Below are 22,890 nucleotides of genomic sequence, written 5' to 3'. Positions count from 1 at the left end.
TCCCTCCCCATGGGTATCACTATGCAAAGCTAGTCCCTCCCCCACATGTATTACTATGCAAAGCTAGTCCCTCCCCCACATGTATTACTATGCAAAGCTAGTCCATCCCCCACATGTATTACTATGCAAAGCTAGTCCCTCCCCATGGGTATCACTATGCAAAGCAAGCCCTTCCCCACGTGTATTACTATGCAAAGCTAGTCCCTCCCCATGGGTATCACTATGCAAAGCAAGCCCTTCCCCCACATGTATTACTATGCAAAGCTAGTCCCTCCCCCACATGTATTACTATGCAAAGCTAGTCCCTCCCCATGGGTATCATTATGCAAAGCTAGTCCCTCCCCCACATGTATTACTATGCAAAGCCAGTCCCTCCCCATGGGTATCACTATGCAAAGCAAGCCCTTCCCCACGTGTATTACTATGCAAAGCTAGTCCCTCCCCATGGGTATCACTATGCAAAGCAAGCCCTTCCCCCACATGTATTACTATGCAAAGCTAGTCCCTCCCCATGGGCATCATTATGCAAAGCCAGCCCTTCCCCCATGCCCACCCCACACCTCCAAGCGCTCTGCGTGAAGACGTATATTATCTCAAGTTGCTGCCGTGTCCCATCTATAAACATCCTTTTTAGAAATTCCGCCAGCGCTAAAAAATGACCTATGGTCCAGAAATAGACATAAACGCTCCGCTCAGGTACCTGCTCCAGGATTTTACTCTTCTGGGCGATTTGCTTGGTGACGGACGCCACTTTCCTGCGCTGTTGCTGAGCGGCCCCCAGGTTCTCCGGACGCTCCTCTGATGTAAACTCAGACTGCTGGAATGGAAGACGTAGAGACGAGCAGTCAGAGGGACACGTATGGCAGATCTCAGTCTAGTCACAGCAGCTCGGATGTGACCGCACGCAGTAGGTGGAAGGGGGAGGGAGGGAGACAACCTGTATGGGGCGCTCGGTGACATCTCTGCATGCTCATAGAGACACGATTCATGATCTCTCTTTGTAATTATTGTTACACAGCAAATCAATACACACGAGGCACTTATCAATGACAAATATTCATCGAATAACGCACTCACCTTCTCAGCGTACTCAGAAACCACCTGTTTTATCTCATCCGACTGTAACCCCACGATCTGACCCACCGTGCTCGCTGTCAGGCGCCCCTGAAATTCCAAAAACAGCCATTCAAGAGATTTTTTGCTACTGCGAACGTGTCTCATACTCTAAGCACGTGTCCCTATTTTGTCGCAGGTGTGATTTCAGGCGCACGCAGGGGGAAGTGTAGTGACAAAGTATTGGGCGTTCCCGGGCGGTGACAGGGAGGTGTCTTAGCGCACGCACGGAGACGGTCTGTCTTATGGGCTTGTTAGCAGAGTGTCGTGAGCATGCGTATCCGCGTCAGTGAAAGTGGTCGCTTAGGCAGACGCTCGCCTGCTCATACAGGAGGCCACACTCGGCTGGAGAAACTGCCCCTGCCATAGGGCTGGTGCAAATTTGATGGTGGCGTCTAAAACCGCACCAATGCGTATTACAGCGTGCACGGATGCAGACAGTGGGCGTCTCGGATCTTGCACGGTCGGACACACGGTTGTGCATCAGGGAAGGACTCTGTAGTGGAATTTGCATAAAGTCACAGATGGGTGAACGCCAATAGATGCTGCTGCGGCCACTTCTGTGGCCACCCCTGAATGAGGTCCTAATTTGATAGCAGCCGCTGTTTCATACCTACAAGCCGTCTGTCTCTTTAAATATCTCACTACAGAACAGGATCGTGATCCAATAACACAGAGTCCTACCTGTTCTAGGTCCATGGCGGCCATTCCGGTCATTAAAGCCTTTATACGGAGCTATACCGAGAGAAAACAAACATCAACACAGTCAGCACTTACTGAAGACCACAACCTAAAGTCCCCGATGAGAACATCCAGCCCGTGCGCACATCCAGGAACAGGCTGCAGCCCTGGGCCTCTCCTCCTACACTATCTAAGTGAGTATCTCAAGTAACCCCCTATCTAACCACAGTGACAATAATATTACATGCGAGACCCTGAGTGGGCTTATGGAGCGTTTAAAGGGTATAGGAGATTTGATTTGACCACTATTTTTATGGCTCGCTTAGCGGTTAGATATCACAAGTGGAGAGCACAGTGTCAAGTTTCCCTTAGACAAAGTTCTCCCCTGCGCAGAGGTGGTGGAAAGCATTCTACACGAGGTGAACAGGTTAATGGATATGGATAGGATGGATGCCGTCGGGTGGTCCAGGCTTTGCCTCCAACTGAAGCCCCCTTGAGTGGGTGGCAGACGTCTTCTCCCTCTCCATCATATGGCTATCTATTTTCTCATTTATTTCTCACTCCCCGTAGATTTTGGACTTGGCTTTTGTTTAAAACGGTTTACATGCAGCTATCAAGCCCTTCATTTTCTCGGTACTTGTAATTTATGTAGATGGTTTGTAGTGCTGTGATAGATTTGTATGTTGTATATAGTTTTGTATTGTCTAGTGTAGGCTGTTAGGCTTGACATATTGTTAAGCCATGAAAAAATATATGTAGGATTCTGTTGGATATGCTATGACTTTTGTTATATATTATGTTATTTTTGGCTATAATTGTTTTTGTCTGGTTTTAGGTGTTATTTATTGACTGCATGTTGCAAGTTTTCTAATAAAAGAATTAACCATCACATGTGAGCTGTACTCACCAGGAAACAGTGTTCATAATGATTGTAATTCACCAGGCAGTGCTACAAGGTAGACAACGGCAGGCTTATCACCCTATACCAGGCGTAGGTAAACCCTTGGCACTAATGCCACCTTGTGGCACTGGAGAATGTTCTGAGTGGCACTCATGGGGGTCAGTACCTTTTTACCATGCGCCCTACACTGCCCTATACTAACACCCATACGGTAGCAATGGCGGGCGCCCTGATTGAGCGCCCCTCCGGTCACCGGCATCTCATTCAGCCTGCTGGCGGCTTCACTGATCAGATGCCGCTTACTGATGAGGCCGTTTCCAAGGGCCACTCACTTCTTCCTGCGCATGCAGCTCCTCCTCCTCTCTCGCGTCTCCTTTCCCGGCTAGCCCCGATGGGACGGATACTTTATGGTCATCTGGCTGTCAGACAGAGCAATGAGAACAGTCACTTTCAACATGTTCTTGTTTTCCCCTGGGGAAGCCAGGACGCTAGGGCTTAAATCAAAAGGAATACAATATATATGTGATATAACACTCCTCAGTGTATATAAGCCAGAGGAGTGCTGTGCTGCTATAAAGGCCATGATAAAAATGCGTGTGCGTTATTCCTTACACAAGCTTTCCTAGAGAACACAGACTGTACAAAATCAGAAATCACCATTTAGAGAGATATTTACTGACGGTTACACATATGCCATCATCACTTGTGTATTTTAAGGCATTCACCTACTGTATAATAAATGACAACATTTTTGATATAGGTGCCAGGAAGGGAGACTGGAACAGATGGGGATAAAGGAGTGTGAGCAGGAGAGGGGAACAGATGGGGATAAAGGAGTGTGAGCAGGAGAGGGGAGCAGATGGGGATAAAGGAGTGTGAGCAGGAGAGGGGAGCAGATGGGGATATAGGAGTGTGAGCAGGAGAGAGGAGCAGATGGGGATAAAGGAGTGTGAGCAGGAGAGAAGAGCAGATGGGGGTATAGGAGTGTGAGCAGGAGAGGGGAACAGATGGGGGTATAGGAGTGTGAGCAGGAGAGGGGAGCAGATGGGGATAAAGGAGTGTGAGCGGGAGAGGGGAGCAGATGGGGATAAAGGAGTGTGAGCAGGAGAGGGGAGCAGATGGGGATAAAGGAGTGTGAGCAGGAGAGGGGAGCAGATGGGGATAAAGGAGTGTGAGCAGGAGAGGGGAGCAGATGGGGATAAAGGAGTGTGAGCAGGAGAGGGGAGCAGATGGGGATATAGGAGTGTGAGCAGGAGAGGGGAGCAGATGGGGATATAGGAGTGTGAGCAGGAGAGGGGAGCAGATGGGGATAAAGGAGTGTGAGCAGGAGAGGGGAGCAGATGGGGATAAAGGAGTGTGAGCAGGAGAGGGGAGCAGATGGGGATAAAGGAGTGTGAGCAGGAGAGGGGAGCAGATGGGGATAAAGGAGTGTGAGCAGGAGAGGGGAGCAGATGGGGATAAAGGAGTGTGAGCAGGAGAGGGGAGCAGATGGGGATAAAGGAGTGTGAGCAGGAGAGGGGAGCAGATGGGGATAAAGGAGTGTGAGCAGGAGAGGGGAGCAGATGGGGATAAAGGAGTGTGAGCAGGAGAGGGGAGCAGATGGGGATAAAGGAGTGTGAGTATGAGTGTGACTATAAAGTATGAAGAACAAACCTTGTCAGTCTTTCCTGGCTTACTGACCCCATATCTCCTGCAGAAACAATAAGAACAAATATAAGGATTTCTTTACATACATCTCAAAATTAATTACTTACCAGCTACAAAGCGGATGTAAGATTTAATGTAACCGTACATCGCACAATCATCATATTTATACACTTACAGACCCATTGATATTTCTCAGTTATAAATGGACACCTGTACCAGAAGTCCCCTATGTAAGTGTACACCGTAATAACTAAATTCTAATGGATAAGATCTCAATAGTGTTTAGTTATCATACGGTTGCTACTGGTAACAACATCTTTTCCCGTGCGCCAGTTCTCATATCTCCTAACTTGTTTTTCAGGCGAGATCGCACCAGCATCTATTATACTTGTCCTGTGTCGCTAATGTTAATTGAAAGAGGTTTGTGAACCCGTGGGCACTGGCGTATCTGCAGTAAGGCAGATAGCTGTACAGCACTTACAGAAAACATGGTACAACATCTGTACATAAGCCACTTCCCTCATCCAGAATCAGGCCAGACACAATCCTGGGAACCCGAGGGGACAAGCCCTGAATGATGCAATACTGTGCACACTACAGGGCAACGGGGTTGTTCTACAGGGCGGCTGTGCAAACACAGCTGAACTCAGAAAGTAACAAAGTCCTGCCACATCAGCCACGGCGTGTTACCTGCCATACTCCAAAAGAGTGGAGTGAACACGTGACTCCTCATCCGTCAGCGCCGCTGCGTCTCCTGGCCGCTTGTACTTCCTGCGCGGTTTGTAGATTTCCTGTGGAGAGGAAAGAGATTAGGGGGTCTATGTACTAAGCAGTGTTAGGAGACAGAGTGAAAAGTGATAAGTCAGTGATAAGGTGCCAGCCAATCAGCTCCTAACTGTCATCTCACAGGCTGTGTTTGAAAAATGACAGTTGGGAGCTGATTGGCTGGCACCTTATCACTTCCTTATCACTTTTCACTCTGTCTCTTATCACTGCTTAGTACATAGACCCCTAGGAGACAGGAAGTCCCTGTAACCCGGTACTATATAAGGATGGACGAGGCTACAAGTCTGTCCGCTCTGGCAGCCGGCACGCCCCCCACACTGAGAAGTTTGGTTGCAGTTGGGAACTTCTTCCTCTCTCCAGCATTTGTTCAGCTCTGAGATCATTTGTGCAGGGCATTTGCTATAATTATTATCCTTCGTATATAGGACCTCATTCAGAGGCGCTCGCAAAAAGCGAGCGCTCGCTCTGAATCAGGGGCGCCACTTTTTTTTTTTTTTTAACCCATCCTCCTGGCCGCTCGCTGAGCTGTGGGTGACCACTCACAGCTTTTGCGAGCGGCCAGGTGATGGTCGCGATTATCGCGACCATCGGGCTTGCGACGAGACCCTTGTGGTAGGGTCTCGTCTGCCGCAAGCCCCAGTCAGCTTCCTGCTCAAATAGAGCAGGAAGCTCACTACTGACCTCACGAGTGAGGTCAGTAGGGCCGCCCACAAATGGCAGGCGTTCCTTCAGGAACGCCTCCATTTGACCAGCCACCCCCCCTCCCTGCCTACAAAACAGGGCAAGCTGTCGCCGCCCCGTTTGTAGCGAGCCCTGGAGCGAGTGAATTTCTCACTCGCAACGGGGCTTGCGTGTGCAGTGCCCCACCATCGACCCGCTTGCGAGCGGGTCTGAATGAGGCCCATAGTCCAATGATCTGTTCCCATTGTGCAGTAATCAGAAGCGCTATTTTACTATTGCCCCAACATTTTGTTCTACTCATTTAGGGGCCAGCGCAGAGTTGCATGAAAGTCTATTTTGCGGACGGATCTTGCGGTTTTCAGTACTGTGCAGGCTCCGTATACGAGCGCACGCTTCTATGGGAAATGCAGTCACAGCTCCTCTTGCGGATGGATGGGTGGGGCGTACGCTCGCACACAGGCTGTTTAGTTAGGGCCGCTGATGGAACTGCAGACAATGTTTGTGTGTATGCTGAAATCAGACACATCTGCTGCACCTTGAATAGTGCTGATGCACGTACAGTACGGCCGGCCCAACTCGGCATAGAGGCGAATATCTGCGTTGATGTATGCAAGTGATGTAAGTGCAACTGCGGCCAACTCGCATGCAGCTCTGCATACACCCCCTTAGTGCCTAATAATTAACACCACCCCTCCCATATTCTCCGCCTGGGCAGCATTACTGCAACCCGACACGGACACCCAACGATTCATTCCTACTGCGGCAGGCCCACGGGTGCGCTAGTGCCCCTCCCACATTAGGGCAACTAAAATGGTGCAAGGTCTACACCACAAAACGTACCAGGAAAGACTAAAAGATCTTAATATGTATAGTTTGGAGCAGAGAAGGGAAAGGGGGGACATGATAGAAACATTCAAATATATAAAGGGTTTTACAAGGTAAAGGAAGGAGACATTCTTCAAAGAAAGAGAAGTATTAGAACAAGAGGACATGTTCTGAGACTGGAGGGTGGTAGGTTCAGGGGACATTTGAGAAAAACTTACTTCACAGAAAGGGTAGTGGACAAGTGGAATAGCCCCCATCAGGGGTGGTAGAGGCTAAGGGGTAAATTTACTAAAGGACGATTTGGCATTTTGAGTGATTTGAGCTGAGATTTTCATTCGATTTTGCTTTTGGGTATTTACTAAAGGCCAAATCGAATGTAAAATTGGGACTTCAAATCGAATTTTGAGTCAAATCGGCCTCAAATCGACCATTGGAAAAACATTGGTGCTTTTACATAGCCCAACACACAAAACCCTTACTTACTATCGTTCGATTTGAAATCGACCTCAAAATCGAACTTCAAATCCCCAATCCAGTAGACCTGCTTCATGATTTTCGATTTGAGCATGAGCAGGTTAGATTGACACAGATACCTGCAGACATCAGTGAGATGCCTGCATGTATCTGACTGTAAAAAGTAAATAGTTACATTTTGAAAAAAAATTGACGTGAGGTCCCCCCCCCAAATCAGAACCAGCCCCGGACTGCTGAAACCCAGTTCTGGTTGACTAAGTACAGGGAAAAATTGACGTAGGGTCTCCCTGTACTCAGTACAACCAGCACTGGGCTATGGGAATCACTGCTGTCTGATCACTGACGTCTGCATGTATCTGTGTGAGAATGAGCTGCCCATGCTGAAAGTGAAAGCATGAAGCAGTTCGTTGTGTCGGGATTTGCAGTTCGTTTTGAAGGGTGATTTGCCGTTCGATTTGGATATGAACATGTCAAATCGAACTGCAAATCACTCTTCAAAACCAACTCAAATCGAATTTGTTTTGCAAATCGCAAAACAAATCGAATCATAGTAAATGCAGTGAAAAAACGGTTTTCACAGCATTCGATTTGAGAAGTGCTAAATCACTCCTCAAATCGACCTGCAAATAGAGCAATAGTAAATTTACCCCTAAGACAGTAGAGCAATTTAAACATGCATGGGATAGACATAAGGACGTCCTTCAGAAGAAGTAAGGACCAATAAGGGTTGAGGTAACAATATGTTTAAAAATGGGGCAGACTAGATGGGCCAAGTGGTTCTTATCTGCCGTCAAATTCTATGTATCTATAACAGGGCAGCCGCTGCCTGGTAATCAGTATAAGGGGAAGTATAAGACACAAGCTCTCAGCTTGGACTATTCTTGGTAACGCTGCAACTGAGATGGTTCTATCTGGGGTTTAATGAAAAACATTGGTTATTGTTGGTACATCTAGGAGTTGACTCAAGTAGGTGTGATGACGGCAATGCAGTGCGCACATCAGCCATACATAGGGTAGTACCTAAATCGCCCATTTTAACCTGCACCGCTATGGGGCTGCAATTTAGGGGCGATGAAGGATGCCCAGGTTCCAATGGCACATGGCGGGCATCACCCACAACTTTGCCCCTAGTTTCATTGAACCCTTTGTTTATGGCAGTATTTGGGGCATGTGTGTGGTCAGAGGTACTTACAAAGGTCTCGGTAATAGTTCTTACAGCCTTCTCCCTCCGACCCGCAAACTCATCATCCTGTGAAGGGAAAGAGAGAGACAAGTAGGAACGTGTCGGCCAAAACTCCTTCTACCATGTTCTCGGTCTTTGGTGACATTCTCAAAGCCACTGAGAGTATTTTTACTTTAATTTGTAGTGCGGATTGTAGCATTAATCAAACAACCCAACATATCTATACTAAAGTGATGTTGATTTTCTAAAGTACTAAAAAGGTGTCTATAATATGCCAGGTTCAGTGAATGTTGGGAGGATATAAAGCAGTATTCCCTATGACAACAGTCAATGTGAGAGGGAAAAAAGTTACTTATATGTATTTAGCCTACTTATGGGAATGGGATTTTTATGCTTACCTTTGATCCATTTCTCAGAACCCATTTGGGGATATGGGACCATGGGGTATACAGCTTCCTAAAGGACTTTGGAAAAATATTTAATACATTCTTTCCATTTTCTATCACGCGGGGAACTCTGTTACTTTTCTAACCAAGCCCCATGTGGGGCAGAACCAGGGAGAAACCAACCGAGAGAGAAACAAGACCTTAGAAACGCAACTAACTATAGTGAACCTACACGGAGGACTAGGGCGTGAATGGGAGGGAGATGAGTGTCCCCGATGGATTAAGAGAAAAAGATTTAACACAAGTATAGACATCCCATTTTCTCTTCCAGCTTCCTGTGGAACACTGGATCAGTGAGATCTCCCAAAGCTGCCCCTTCAGGTGGGTAAGCTCACAGGAGCTGGTGTGCTCAGGAACTTCCCACCAAAACTTGCCTCTTTGGATGCAAAAATTATTGAACTTGTAAAGTTCTGAAAGTGTGTATTGAGATATATGCCGCTTCCCGGCACAGCTGATCAGCGACATGCAGCACCGCCCACAAGGCGCTCACAGATCTGATAGAATGTGACGCCACAATGTCAGTAACAGGTTTCCCCGCACCAATATAAAGGTGCCGACCCACTGTGATGACCCATCTGGCTGGCTGTCAGTTTTGACACAGGCAGACTGCTCTTTGTAGACATCAGAGGAGGGGAAGATCATCGGTTTTTATGGATTAGCGCCTGAGCAACCTAAATCTTCCTTGCCCTATCGACATCCAATCCTTTAACCCAGGGGTATTCAACACAAGGCCTTCCAACTGCTGTGGAACTACACATACCAGCAAGCCCTGCCGCAATTTTGGATAGCCAAATAAAGACATTTGTAAGACAGGGCCTCCAACTCTGAGACCACCCAGGAAGTGGAATTATCAAGGAGTAAAAACAGTTTTCCATGTGAGAAACTTCACATCCATCCAAAGGGCTAATGGAGGACTGTATGGTGGTCATACATACATAAAACCCTGAAGGAGAAAAAATAACTATTGTACTTCCGGTAAGAATGCCACCATCTTCCAAAGACGAACTAAAGTACAGACTGCGGAACCTTGCAGGAGCTCCGTTTTTATACTTTCTCTGAACCATTTTAAAATTGTGCTAACTGGAAAGAATTATCAGGAAACATCCTGGGTTGTGCTCGGAGGAGACAGAGAATATATTTCTCCATCCGTAACACTCGTCATCCAGAAATCTGAATTGCAACTTTTCGCCAGGATGGAAACTTATCTCCGTATTCAATTGCAAACCCTTTTCGCGTACACGAAAACGCAATGCAATGTAATAGGCAAAAAAGATTCGACTCTGAATAGGTGGAGAAAAAAAGTGCAAAATTGCTATGATGGGGGCACAAAAGGTGGGGAAACCACTCAGCACCCTTGGGACAGCCCCCAAAGGATAACTGCGTAAAAAAAAAACCTTAAAAAAAAGTGAGGAACACCCCAGAAAAGCACTTTGAAAAAGTGCAAAGTGGGGGTACAAACATAAAAAGTAGCTAAATAGGACTTTTGGGGGGGGTCTGCAAGTATTTTTTGGATTGCGGGTGTTTGCTGAAGGTGCGTTTTTTACGTTTATTATAACTTCAGTTTAGCGACTTTTAAATATGCGTGCACCCATTTTCAAGCACCCCAAATTTGCCAGGACTACTTATTTTCTCCTAAAATTACTGCTTTATGCCATTCTTCACCACTTGTGCAAAGACGCTAATTAGAGGCAATTGTGCGAACTTAAGTACCCCAAACTGTTTCATTAGGGCTAATCGGGCACTACTACATTGATCCCCAATGTTTCCGCATCTTTTGGGGGGGGGGGGGGGGGGTTCAGGCTGATTTCCCCGATTCTGACACCACTTTTCGCCTGTTCTGAATTTGTGTGTCTCCGTTTTCGCGTCTTTTAGAATTGAAAACGGCGAATAGCGGGGGCACGCACGATAAGTTTCCGCGGCTAAAATACGAGATATAGGCGAAAAGTTCGGCATGCGAAAAAGTATCGCGTCTGCGAAACTAATGGAATACGGGCCAGAGTTGCAGACAGTTTTTATCGACTGCCTGCACTGGATGGGCAGAAGGCCCATCATTCGGACTCCGGAGGAAATGTACTAAGTCTCGGAGAGAGATAAAGTACCACCCAATCAGCTCCTAACTGTCAATTTGCAGGCTGTATTTGAAAAATGACAGAAGCTGATTGGTTGGTACTTTATCTCTCACCAAGGCTTAGTACTGTACATCTCCGCCAGCATGAGACAACTGAAGCTGAAAATCTGGCCCCAATTAGTCCAGCATCAAGAGTCTCCCCAGATATTAGACGGCTTCCCAGATCTGTCACTAATCCAAACCTTGGTGTCCCAGAATAAACCTTAAACGAGATGCTCCAACCACTTATCCACAGCCTGGTTGAGCTAGTCCAAGATGGGAATAGGTAATTGAAGCACCCAGCTATTGGAAAAAAAAAAAAGATTTTTTTTTTTTTTAAGAATGGTCTAGCAATATCTTATCAGTACCATCATTAAAAGTCGCAGCATTGGGATCGGAAGAGTGGCGACAATTGCAGTATAAGGGCATCCACTTTAGGTGGAGTTTCCAACTAATGTGTTTGCCTTTGTTATGTCTGGGAAGTCCGCGGGGCCCGGCTAGCACGCCGAGATCCCCAGATCGGTACTGGCGTCACGAGGGTGACGGAGCGGCAGCACAGACGTCCAATGGACAGTCTGTTGTAGCGCGCTCTGAAGATGGTTCAGAAACTACCAAATCATAAAATAAAAATAAAATAGCTTTAGGGGGCTGCTAAGTAGCCCCTCTGCTTTAACAGTGACCCGACTCCGGAGTGGCACCAACTCAAACTGAGGTGCCTCTGGCTCGGGGGTTGGGTATAGGGAGGATGGACCAGTGCATCCTGGGAGCAAAGCTTTAACTGCTTGGTGCCCGGGATACAGATCCAATCTACACCCCAAGGTCTCCCTGTGGAGCCTATGGACCCCGAAGAAGAAAGAGTCAGTAATCTGAGAGTAACCTGAAGCTTCCATCATCCATCCCAGAGCAAAGTTTCCAGGGTTGGGGAAGGGAAGGAAAACAACGGCTTCTTCCTGTTACACAGTGTATTGCCAGGCTTTGTGATCCTGGATGTGCAGTGACTACAGCAACACTAAAATCGCCCAATCCATGCTCTACCGTTCAGAAATCTTAATAAAACCACAAGAAATCCTCAATGTCCAATTCCTCGTCTGCCTAACAGGCTTTTTGAGAGGAGCATTCAGAGACAGACTAAAGCTGGCCACACATCTAAAGATTTTCTGTCCAACCAGTTGATTGGTTGGAATGAGAATCTGGTAACGTATGGGAGTAACTGATAATCAGCAATTTGCTCCTAAATGCCAGAAAACAGATGAAAATGGCGTCAGACAAGTTTGTTAAATGTTTGATCTAAACAATTTGTTCAAACAACATTTTTTGTCCATTTTCCGGCGTTTGGGAGCAAATTGCTGATTGTCATTTGCTTTCATACCTTACTAGATTTTCATTCCAACCAATCAACTATTTGGATGGTTGGACAGAAAATCTTTACGTGTGTATGCAGCTTAACACGGGACTGAGACGCGTCTGAGACCTAAGGGTGTATTTACTAAGAATCATGTCTGGCCGTGAATGAACACGCTGGGCAGCGCTGGGACACGTGTGACAGTATCGTGTTTTCCGATGGTCTGCGGAATCGTTTTTGTTTGTGTGCGAGTTCAGCCATAATGGGCTGAAATGAATAGAAGTACCTGTGCGCACAGTGGGCCTGATTCAGAGCCGGACGCTCTGAACGAGCGGCCGCTCTGAATCAGGGCGTTTTATTTTTTTTAATAGTTTTGCCTCTTGGACGCTCGCATAGCTGTGGGTTACCACCCACAGCTTATGCGAGCGTCCATGATGACGGTCAAGACCATCGCGACCATCGGGCTTGCGACGAGACCCTTGCGGTAGGGTCTTGTGGCCGCAAGCCCTGGAGTGCTTTTGGCTCTATCAGAGCCAAAAGCACTCGCACTGACATCACTAGTGATATATATCTGACCACAGATAGGAAAAATTTTATGTAGCCTAACTTATGCTGGAGAGGATGTATTGCTGTTGGAGATACATTACGTATCTTTTGGTTATGCCCAAAAATAAATCCGCTTTGGAGAGATGTAGAGGAACTAATTATGGAGGTGTTAGACTTTAGAATAAGCCTAACCTCTCAGATAGCTCTATTACATATCTTTCCTGAATCTGCTCCAAAATACTATAGACACCTACTTTTGTCATATCCTTATTGCCACAAAAGCTACTATAGCTGAATTTTGGAAATAAGATATATGACCTACAATAGCGTTAGTAAAAAAATTAAATCCAACATCATTTCCTGATGGAGACGCTAAACTGTCCTCATAACCGCTCATCCAATTATTTCATAATAAACTGGTACAGATGGAAGTTGTATTCTATCAGGGGTCTGATAATGTTAATTATATCTGATATTATAAATTATATACAAGGTAACAAATAAATTATGTAACATAAAATAGGATTTAAAAAAAAAATCAAAACAAATTTGATTTAAACAGGATCTTTTTATTTAATTTTTTTTTTTTAAATAAACGTTTAAAAATTTAAAACGTTTACTAAAAAAAACATTTTTTTATAAACAATTCTATTTATATCCAAAAAAATCTGATTTAAATCAAATAAATCAGTTTTTGATATATTTTTTTTTTAAATCCGATTTTTATGCAACCCTTATGTATCATTACAAACTTATTTATTTTTTTGTCTCCACGTGTATATTTTATATGTAGGGTGAAATATGTTCCTGAAAATTTTTCTCTTTCTTTCCTTTTCTTTATATCTGTGTTTTCAAACAAAACCTCAATAAAAACACAGTTAAAAAAAAAAAGGTACCGATAAAGCACCACCAGTCACAAATCTGGAATTACTCGCTTTCCCAGATAAAACAGAAAACGAGAGAGATACAGGGCTAGCAATCTGGAAAAGTACAAAGCTGCATCATCAAACACAAAGACCCAGCACTAAGAGCGTATAAAGAATCCCCCTGGCCCGCTGTATAATCTCCACACCAGCTCTATATATACTTCCCTGCAGCTGGGGACACTCAGAGCAGGGGCGTTTCAAGAGAGGAGGGGGCCAGCGTGCAGCCTCTGTCCGAGTCCCCCTCTCTCTCTCTCTCTCCGGCACTGAGCGCAGCGCCGCATCGGTAGACTCTGGGCACTAGAGTGTGCCCAGAGTCTACAGTGCATGTGCAGGTCACTGGGAAGATGGCAACGCGGCCATTTTCCTGGTGTTTTCCCTACTGCGCATGGGCAAAGCGTCGGGAAAAAGGCCGCGGCAGCCATTTTCCAGGTGATTTTGACAGCGCTGATACTGGCGCCGATATGGGACTCTGGCGACAGAGTGGTATTAAAAATATGGGTACAGGGTGTGCGGTGTGGGCCCCCCCTGTACCCAGGGGCCCGTGTTGACTTAAAGGGGATAGGAGAGGGTGTTCCAAACAACATATGGAATATTATAAAGTGCCAAATTCCTAAAGGAAGCTCTATTCAGCACTGTGGGCCTGATTCAGCATGGATCGCAATTGCAACAGCGTCCGCAGATCGGTCGATAACGCATACTGCGCATGCACCGCTGTGCGTGCGCGCGAGTTAGCATTGCAATCGCTTTGCGATCAACTACGCAGATACAAATTCATCGCAGAGTGAGTGACAGGTAGTCAGTGTTTGAGAGTGGTGATGGGGGAGTGGTTAGAGAAACGCAGGCGTGCCTCTCTGTCTGAACGCCGTTACTTGGGCGTGCATAAACTAGCCACTGCGACGGCATACGCGGCTTGTGTGCTCACTGCGTGCGATGAGGTTAGCAATTACTGAGTAAGGTCAGGCTGCTGTAATTGTGCGGGAGGGGCCGATGTTACTCGATGTTCCCGAAGTATATGCAGGACAGAGGTATTACGGATGCGAGACAGCGGTAGTGGGCGTCTCTGCTGGCTGTGCGATGGCTTTGCGATTGCAGACATTAGCATATTTTCGCAGAAGATCTGCGTGCGTAATCGCAGCCGCGATCCATAATGAATTAGGCCCTGTGTCCTCCATGTGGCTGAGAGAATCCCCTCCGTGGCAGAAGACGTTCCCAATACGCACCTCTGGGAGGCTGTGCTCTCGCTGAAACTGAGACACGGAGTATGAGCGGATGTAGTCTCCCATTTCTTGCCTGGTCTCGATGGCACGTTTCACAAGCCACTGTCAGAGACACAGAGATGAGGGCTGAGTGCATAGGAGTACTCACAGCTCCAATCAGACTGTCATCAATCATCCCCAGAGCTTCCACTCTGCAGGCAGATCACCAGATAATTACACCACACACAGCCACCATCATACACAACAAAGCTCTGCACAGCCCGCATCATACCCAACAAAGCTCTTCACAGCTACCATCATACCCAACAAAGCTCTGCACAGCCACCATCATACCCAACAAAGCTCTGCACAGCCACCATCATACCCAACAAGGCTCTGCACAGCCACCATCATAGCCAACAAAGCTCTGCACAGCCCACATGATACCAAACAAAGCTCTGCACAGCCCCCATCATAGCCAACAAAGCTCTGCACAGCCACCATCATAGCCAACAAAGCTCTGCACAGCCCCATCATAGCCAACAAAGCTCTGCACAGCCCCCATCATAGCCAACAAAGCTCTGCACAGCCACCATCATACCCAACAAAGCTCTGCACAGCCACCATCACACCCAACAAAGCTCTGCACAGCCACCATCACACCCAACAAAGCTCTGCACAGCCACCATCACACCCAACAAAGCTCTGCACAGTCACCATCACACCCAACAAAGCTCTGCACAGCCACCATTGTAGCCAACAAAGCTCTGCACAGTCACCATCACACCCAACAAAGCTCTGCACAGCCACCATTGTAGCCAACAAAGCTCTGCACAGCCACCATTGTACCCAACAAAGCTCTGCACAGCCACCATCGTACCCAACAAAGCTCTGCACAGCCCACATCATACCCATCAAAGCTCTGCACAGCCCACATCATACCCAACAAAGCTCTGCACAGCCACCATCATACCCAAAAAAAGCTCTGCACAGTCACCATCACACCCAACAAAGCTCTGCACAGTCACCATCACACCCAACAAAGCTCTGCACAGCCACCATCATAGCCAACAAAGCTCTGCACAGCCACCATCGTACCCAACAAAGCTCTGCACAGCCACCATCGTACCCAACAAAGCTCTGCACAGCCACCATCACACCCAACAAAGCTCTGCACAGCCACCATCACACCCAACAAAGCTCTGCACAGCCTCAGGTCGTACATGGCATCATACCTGGATTACTGGGAAAATGTGGATGAAGTCCATGCCTTGGATCTGATGCGGCTCCAGGCGGTGAGGACATTTCATTTTTGGTAAAACAGATACAATTTTCTCAGTCAATGCTCTGAAACAAGAGACCAGGACTCGTGAATGACAGTTCCTGTTGGCATTTAGTAACAGACGAAGACGGACTAACCAAGGTGTAAAGATGCTGCATTCATTTATCAAACACCGGAGTACCCCATTTTTCTGTACCTCTCTGACACTAGTGTTCATTCTAGCACCCTGCACAACCCATGAAGTTCCTCTTACCTGCCTGGGGTGTCGTTCTCTGCTCTGGTGCTTCTAGCACCCTCTGGCCTGTATCTCAGCAGTTTGTTGCATCTACTGAGAGTGCTAGAAGCACCAGAGAGCGACACCCCAGGCAGAAAAGAGGAACTGCACGGGCTGTGACAGATGCAGGGTGCTGGAATGACCGCCACTATATATATATGTTTTACCCGTTGATCGAGCTGAGCAGGTGAAACCCAATTATTTTTAGCACGTGTATTACAGGCAATACCGGCACAACATGGAGTTGGAGAATTTCACACACTATTCGTGTGCCGGACGCTGTGGGTGGGAGCCTATACAAATACTATACCGATAATATGAGGAGAAGGCACTGAATAACCTTGAGACCCTGGACCTGTGTTCTGCCTCATCACAGGTCATGATCTGAGCACAGTAGTAGCATGGGCTCGGTATTGGAATGGTTTGTGCTATGATCGGTTACCACAAAATGTTAGGATCAGACAGGACCCATGCCGTTAGGGGGGGGGGGGTGCAGATTGGTCTAGGATCCATCAGTATGTGCAGAGCTGAACTGAAGGGGACACGTAGCTGCCACCGTTATAAAACAATTTCCAGGTACTCTGCCGCTGGTTGCAACTACCTGCAGAAAGAAGCCGTTCAAGACACGAACGGTCATTTACAGACGGCGAGGACTGCAGAACCCCTCTGGATTTGTGGCTGCGCAAATACTTCTATTTGCCTACCAAGCGCACTTCAAAGTGTCCTGTCATTTGCAAGTACAGCTACGTAGGGGTATTTTAGACTTTAAATGATGATTTTTTGCGGTCATCCCTTTTAAGGCTGACTGCCATCTTGGTGCCTCTGGATGTCTCAGGGCCTGATTCAGAGCCGGACGCTATTTGCGGACGCTCGTTCAGAAAAAGGGGCTGGCTATTTAAATTGAACGCTCGCTCTTTGCGGTCTGTTGACGCCTCTATGTCTGAGTGAGCGTCCGAAACATGCGCTCGCTATTTTGTACAGACGCCCCTTGGCCGCTCGCATCATACGTCATCTCCGCTATTTATTAGATTAATCGAGTACATCGAAAGGCGTCTGAACTGCTTGCAGTGCTTGTGGTAGGATTTACTTCCCGCTATCACTGCGAGCAGTTCAGGCTAAAAGACAACCAAGTGACGTGGTCGATGACACTTTGTTAATTATGCACACCCTTAAAACGCCCATTTTGACCGTTTGGCACGCCTGCGTTCGGATCTCCACTCCCCGTTTTCAAGCACCTTCCCCTGTTACCACCCACAAACGCCTCATCCTGTCACTCAAATTAGCAGGCATTCGCTATTTTGCGAGCACACGATTTCTGGCCGCACTGACTGGTTCGCACATGCGCATTACAAGCCATACGCATGCGCAGATGTGCGAACATCACTCGGAGCGAACGAGCGGCCGCTTACGAGCGGCTCTGAATCAGGGCCTCAGTGTGTGAAGTAAACTTACATCTTTTGTCCAATTGTAGAGTTCTCCTGGAAAAGCAGATCCACATCGATGTCAAAGTTACATGTAGTGATACACCAGGTCATCCCACCAACCACCTGTAGGGGGCGACACATCGTAAAACACATGAAACCACCAGCATGCAACATGGGAGCAGCACAACAAGAGCTCATCCTAGGTCACCTTGTCAAAGGGAGAGAGGCCTTTAATTCTGGCCCTGAAATACCCGGCGGCCACCAGTAGCTCCAGGATCTCAGCCAGTTTCACGTTCTGCTCCTCATCCTCTCTGATTTCAACCTGAAATGATGATGAATGAAACCTGTATTTAATGCTCATATTACAGGAGTTAAGGCCCCAATGATGAGCACCTGAGTGAGTCAGGGCAGGAGAAGAATAAGACACTTACAGGACACCCCAAAACTGCAACTCATAGGACCCTAACTTACCGCACACTGGGCCTGATACAGAGCCGAACGCTCTGACCAGAGCGCTCGCTCTGAATCAGGGCCCTCCTCCCTAAAAATAGAGTGGCCTCTTGGACGCTCGCATAGCTGTGGGTTACCACCCACAGCTATAGCGAGCGTCCATGATGAGGGTCGCGATGGTCAAGACCATCGCGACCATCGGGCTTGCGACGAAACCCTGCGGTAGGGTCTCGCTGCCGCAAGCCCTGGAGTGATTTTGGCTCTATCAGAGCCAAAATCACTCCCACTGATATCACTACTGATGTCAGTGGGGCCGGCTTGAGACGGTAGGCGTTCCCATGGGAACGCCTCCGTCTGGCAGCCACGCCCCCGGCACGCCCACCAAAGGGGGCGTGCTGTCACTCACCATCGACAGCACGCCCCCTTTGGTGCGAGACCCCGAGCGACGGATTCCCCGTCGCTCGCCGGGTCTCGAGCATGCGCACGACGGAGCTCCCTCCGTCGTGCGCATGCGCATTCGGGCACCATCGTCCTTCGCTCGCGAGCGGGTCTGAATTAGGCCCACTGATATTGCAAAACTTGCACTGAGCTCTGAGTTCCGCCAGATACAATAGGGTTCCGGGGGGTGGGGGGGGGGGATCAGTTCCACATTTACACAAATCTCAGTGACTGCATTGCAGCCAATATCAGGAGATAAGAACAGCAACATTCACTTATAGAAAGAGGAGTTGGCAGTTCAGCCATGTCACACTGAACACGTATGATCTACAGATGCAGCAGCGACATGGGTAAGCCTGGGGCAAGCCGCTATAGTTTACCCTCATGGCCGACCTGGGGACCCAAGATGTAGGGATAGCTTTATAAAATATTCTTATCACTTAATTCACGTAAAAGGTTTAAACTCTATGAATGGAGAACAGCAGAAAATAGTGGTGACATTTCTTAAGGGTCGGAGATAAATGATCTGACAAAGAGACTATCGAGCCTATTTATCAAGGCGTTTTTTTCCTATATTTATGCAGAAACTAGAATTTGTGCATAATTGTATGTATCCCTGCTATGTACTAATAGCCTAATGCAGGAGGACGTCACAGAACAGGCTTGTAAAAGGCAAACTCGGTGCAGATCGCAGTCCCCTATTATTATCAATAGGGACTACAGTCTGACCATTATGTACCAAACTCCAAAAATAGAAGATTTTCAGAGTTTAGCCCTGTTGGTTTATGCCATCCTCAGACGTCATAAACCACTTTATGTCTATAGAGACATTCTCCCTCAGCCTCCGTCTGACAGTGGAAACTACCACTGTGCACAGCGGGGTTATTTTGATTCAACATTTTTTTAAAAAAATTGCCATATGCTGTTCAAGCCATAAAATGAATGTGTCGCATTCATTTTATGGCTTGAACAGCATATGGTAATGGATATACCTTGACAAAGGTCTCACATAGGGACCGAAACGTTGGACTCTACTTTGATATTACACCGGTGGTATGTTATTAAACAGGACTCATTTTTTCTGTTATTGGTGAGTGCCCTCGTTACTGCTACAATTTATACACATATGGACCCTGGACATTCCATATGGTCTCATTAAGCTTGCACCCCCTATGAATGACGTCTGCTGCAGTGAGTGCGGGTTATATTGGAATCGTATGTGTGTGTATATATATATATATATATATATATATATATTTTTTTTTTTTTACTGCATGCGCAGTAGACTCTGGGCACACTCTAGTGCCAGGACTCTCCTAATGCTCTGGTGGCTGGCCAGCCGCATCAGTTGGCTGCCGCATCAGTTGGCAGCCAGCCACCAGGGAGAGAGGAGGGGGCCCCGCACGAGGAGTGCACACGGGCTCCCTCCTCTCTTAAAACGCCCCTGCCTGTCGGTCTGTCCTTTATGACAGTTTTGGACCTACCTCCACCAAATTTGGCATGGTGGTATAGTTAGAACAGGATTAGGTTTTTGCCTAGGTTTGAACTTCGTCAGGGCCACACACTGTCACACAATCCCTTAAAATGGGGACACTTATGGGGCACATCCACTAGCAGACTTTGAAATGACTGCACGACTAAGACATTGTAAGTGTGCAGTCGTTTCACAGTCTGTGCTGTGCCTACACTGAACGATCAGTCGTTCAGTGTAAGCACATCAATCATCCCCCTAACATGCTCAACCTGACGTTATGTTCGGGCGATGATTGATGTTGGAAACGACCAGCAGCAGCGCTGGTCGTTTCCGAAATTTACATCCGCGATGTGTGCCTGATTACTGAACTATTGCACGATTACAATGTCGGAATCGTGCAATCGGTCTATGTAATCGGGTAGTGGATACCCGGCATTAAGGGGCCTATCCACTAGGCGACCTGATAGACAGTACGTCTAGCGTTCAGGCCTTCAGGTCGCCAAGGTGCGGTGCCCGTACTGAACGTCAGTCAGTGCAGGAGCCCGACCTCCTATCTCTGAACATGCCGATCCTGACAAGCGGGCATGTTCAGTAGACAGTCGGGATCGGCAAGACCCAGAGTGCACACGCATCGCTGGTCCTTGCCAGCTATCCATTACTCCACTTTGTGAACAATGCGACCAAAACCTCCTGGTTTTGGTCGGATTGTTCACAAAGTCGTGTAATGGATAGGCCCCTTTACAGTACACATGTTCTGGATCAAGTATAAATTGTCAGTCTGCCAAAAACCTGTGTGAAAGCTACAAAAGTATCCTTTCACAACCTGAGCAAGTGTCAAACTTTATAACTCACGCAAGTTCATATTAAATCCAGAGTTAGGGGCATATGTATCAAAGTTTGATGTGAGATAAAATTGTGATATATATCACCAACCAATCAGCTTCCAACTTACACTTGCAGGCTCTATTTAAAAAATTATAGGAGCTGATTGGTTGGTGATATATATCTCACATCAAGCTTTGACACATATGCCCCTAAGTCCTTTTTAAAGTGACTATGTATATTAGTCAGCCCCCTGTGTTTAAGGGCGTAACAAGAACTTTGTGGGACACATAGCAAGATCTTAAAAGGGCCCTCCCCAGGGGTAAAAAAAAAAAAAAGAAAGAACACATACATTTGCCCCCACACAGAGCCCATTCATGTTATGCCACACAGTACTACCCCATATGCACATTATGCCATGCAGTAGTAGTGCCCCTTACACAATATGTCCCCCCAAAAAACTTACCTCCCAGTGACCCTTTAGCAGCCTCCCCCTGTGTGCCATCAGCAGCCAGAAGATATGGATTTTGTGCTGGGCCACCAGCTAATTTCAGCTTGCGCACCGGCAGACATGGACAGGCAGCACTGGTGCAATTTGAATCTGGCGCCAGTTGCACACGCCAATCGAAGCTTGCAGACTGGCAGTCAATCAGGAGCAGCTACTGCTTATTGGATGGCAGTCCGCCAGCTCTGATTGCCTCGCGACAGGTGGCGCTGTCCCTCCATGTCTGCCTGCCGATGCGCCAGCAATCAGGCCGGCAAAAAAATGAACACCGCAGACAACCGGACCCCCTCGATGGCCCTGACTGGACCTGCCCACATTGTATGTGTGACTGGGTGCAGGAGGAGCGGTGGGCCACAGAGGCATATATATATATATATATATATATATATATATATATATATAATATATATATATATATATATATATATATATACACATATACATACATACACACACACACACACACACTCTGCTTTATTAGGTACACCTGGTCGTTGTCGCAAACATCTAGTCAGTCAATCATGTGACAACATCTCAATGCATACAAAAATGCAAACATGGTCAAGAGGTTCAGCTGTTATTCAGGCAAATCAGGGTCGTCTGGCTCCAGGAAGGGTAGCAAACAAAAAAATAAACAAACACTACTTTAGTAACACTACCTCAATCAACTAGAATAGGGGGTAATCAGACACCAGGATATATACAGAGATAGATAGATAGATAGATAGATAGATAGATAGATAGATAGATAGATAGATAGAATGCAAATGTAGAAGATATATATGTATATATGTAATATATAGAGCTGAATGTAGGTACAGTATATACAGCAGGGCTGGATGGAGATGTATATAGGGCTATGTGTGTATATAAGGCTGTTGGATGAATATGGGGCAGGGGGTATATAGGGTGGGTACATTGTAGGGATGTCTGTATTCTTTATCCCACCCCCGTATATATAACTCTCCTCCGGGACTGTACCTCGGGCACCGGCTCCCCCCTCCTCCCGGCCATGGCTCGGATTAGGTCCCGCTGCTCGGGTGGAGGCGCCGCTCTCAGACAGGTCTTAGCAGCAGCAGCAGCAGCAGCACCCCCCTCGCCCTGTTGGTGGTATCGTCCAGCGATGGGCGTGTCCACTGGGGAGCATGTGACCTGTCACAGCTACGGTCACATGATCAGAGAGAGGAAGTGACTGAAGAAGATAGTGGGGAGAGTCAGAATGTCAGAGACAACTAAGAGAGAGTGACTGAAACACACAGAGACAGAGGAGACTGACAGAGAGAGTGACTGAGACAGAGGAGACTGACAGAGAGAGTGACTGAGACAGAGGAGACTGACAGAGAGAGTGACTGAGACACAGAGAGACA

The 22,890-nt window shown here is 47.2% G+C and overlaps 1 protein-coding gene across 1 annotated transcript in view; it reads right to left on the bottom strand.

Annotated features, from left to right (window-relative positions):
- The window catches only part of CCDC93 (CCC complex scaffolding subunit CCDC93), a 47,956-nt gene extending 25,279 nt beyond the window's left edge, over positions 1-22,677 (bottom strand). Inside the window, exons 1-12 of the mRNA XM_088475490.1 lie at positions 22,505-22,677; positions 18,043-18,156; positions 17,863-17,957; positions 16,090-16,201; positions 14,879-14,977; positions 8,301-8,357; positions 5,033-5,133; positions 4,349-4,385; positions 3,028-3,114; positions 1,798-1,848; positions 1,078-1,164; positions 701-817 (exon numbers count right to left, since the gene is read on the bottom strand). Coding sequence (XP_088331616.1) covers positions 701-817; positions 1,078-1,164; positions 1,798-1,848; positions 3,028-3,114; positions 4,349-4,385; positions 5,033-5,133; positions 8,301-8,357; positions 14,879-14,977; positions 16,090-16,201; positions 17,863-17,957; positions 18,043-18,156; positions 22,505-22,537 — 990 coding nt within the window. The 5' untranslated portion in view covers positions 22,538-22,677. The remainder of the gene's footprint in view (positions 1-700; positions 818-1,077; positions 1,165-1,797; positions 1,849-3,027; positions 3,115-4,348; positions 4,386-5,032; positions 5,134-8,300; positions 8,358-14,878; positions 14,978-16,089; positions 16,202-17,862; positions 17,958-18,042; positions 18,157-22,504) is intronic.
- Between the last annotated feature and the right edge of the window lie 213 nt (positions 22,678-22,890).

Source organism: Taudactylus pleione, unplaced genomic scaffold (genome assembly GCF_031769625.1).
Source record: "Taudactylus pleione unplaced genomic scaffold, aTauple2 ptg000173l, whole genome shotgun sequence".
In the NCBI taxonomy this organism is placed as follows: Eukaryota; Metazoa; Chordata; class Amphibia; order Anura; family Myobatrachidae; genus Taudactylus; species Taudactylus pleione.
The sequence above is the reverse complement of the archived record's forward strand: the minus strand, read 5'-3'. Positions and strand labels throughout refer to the sequence as shown.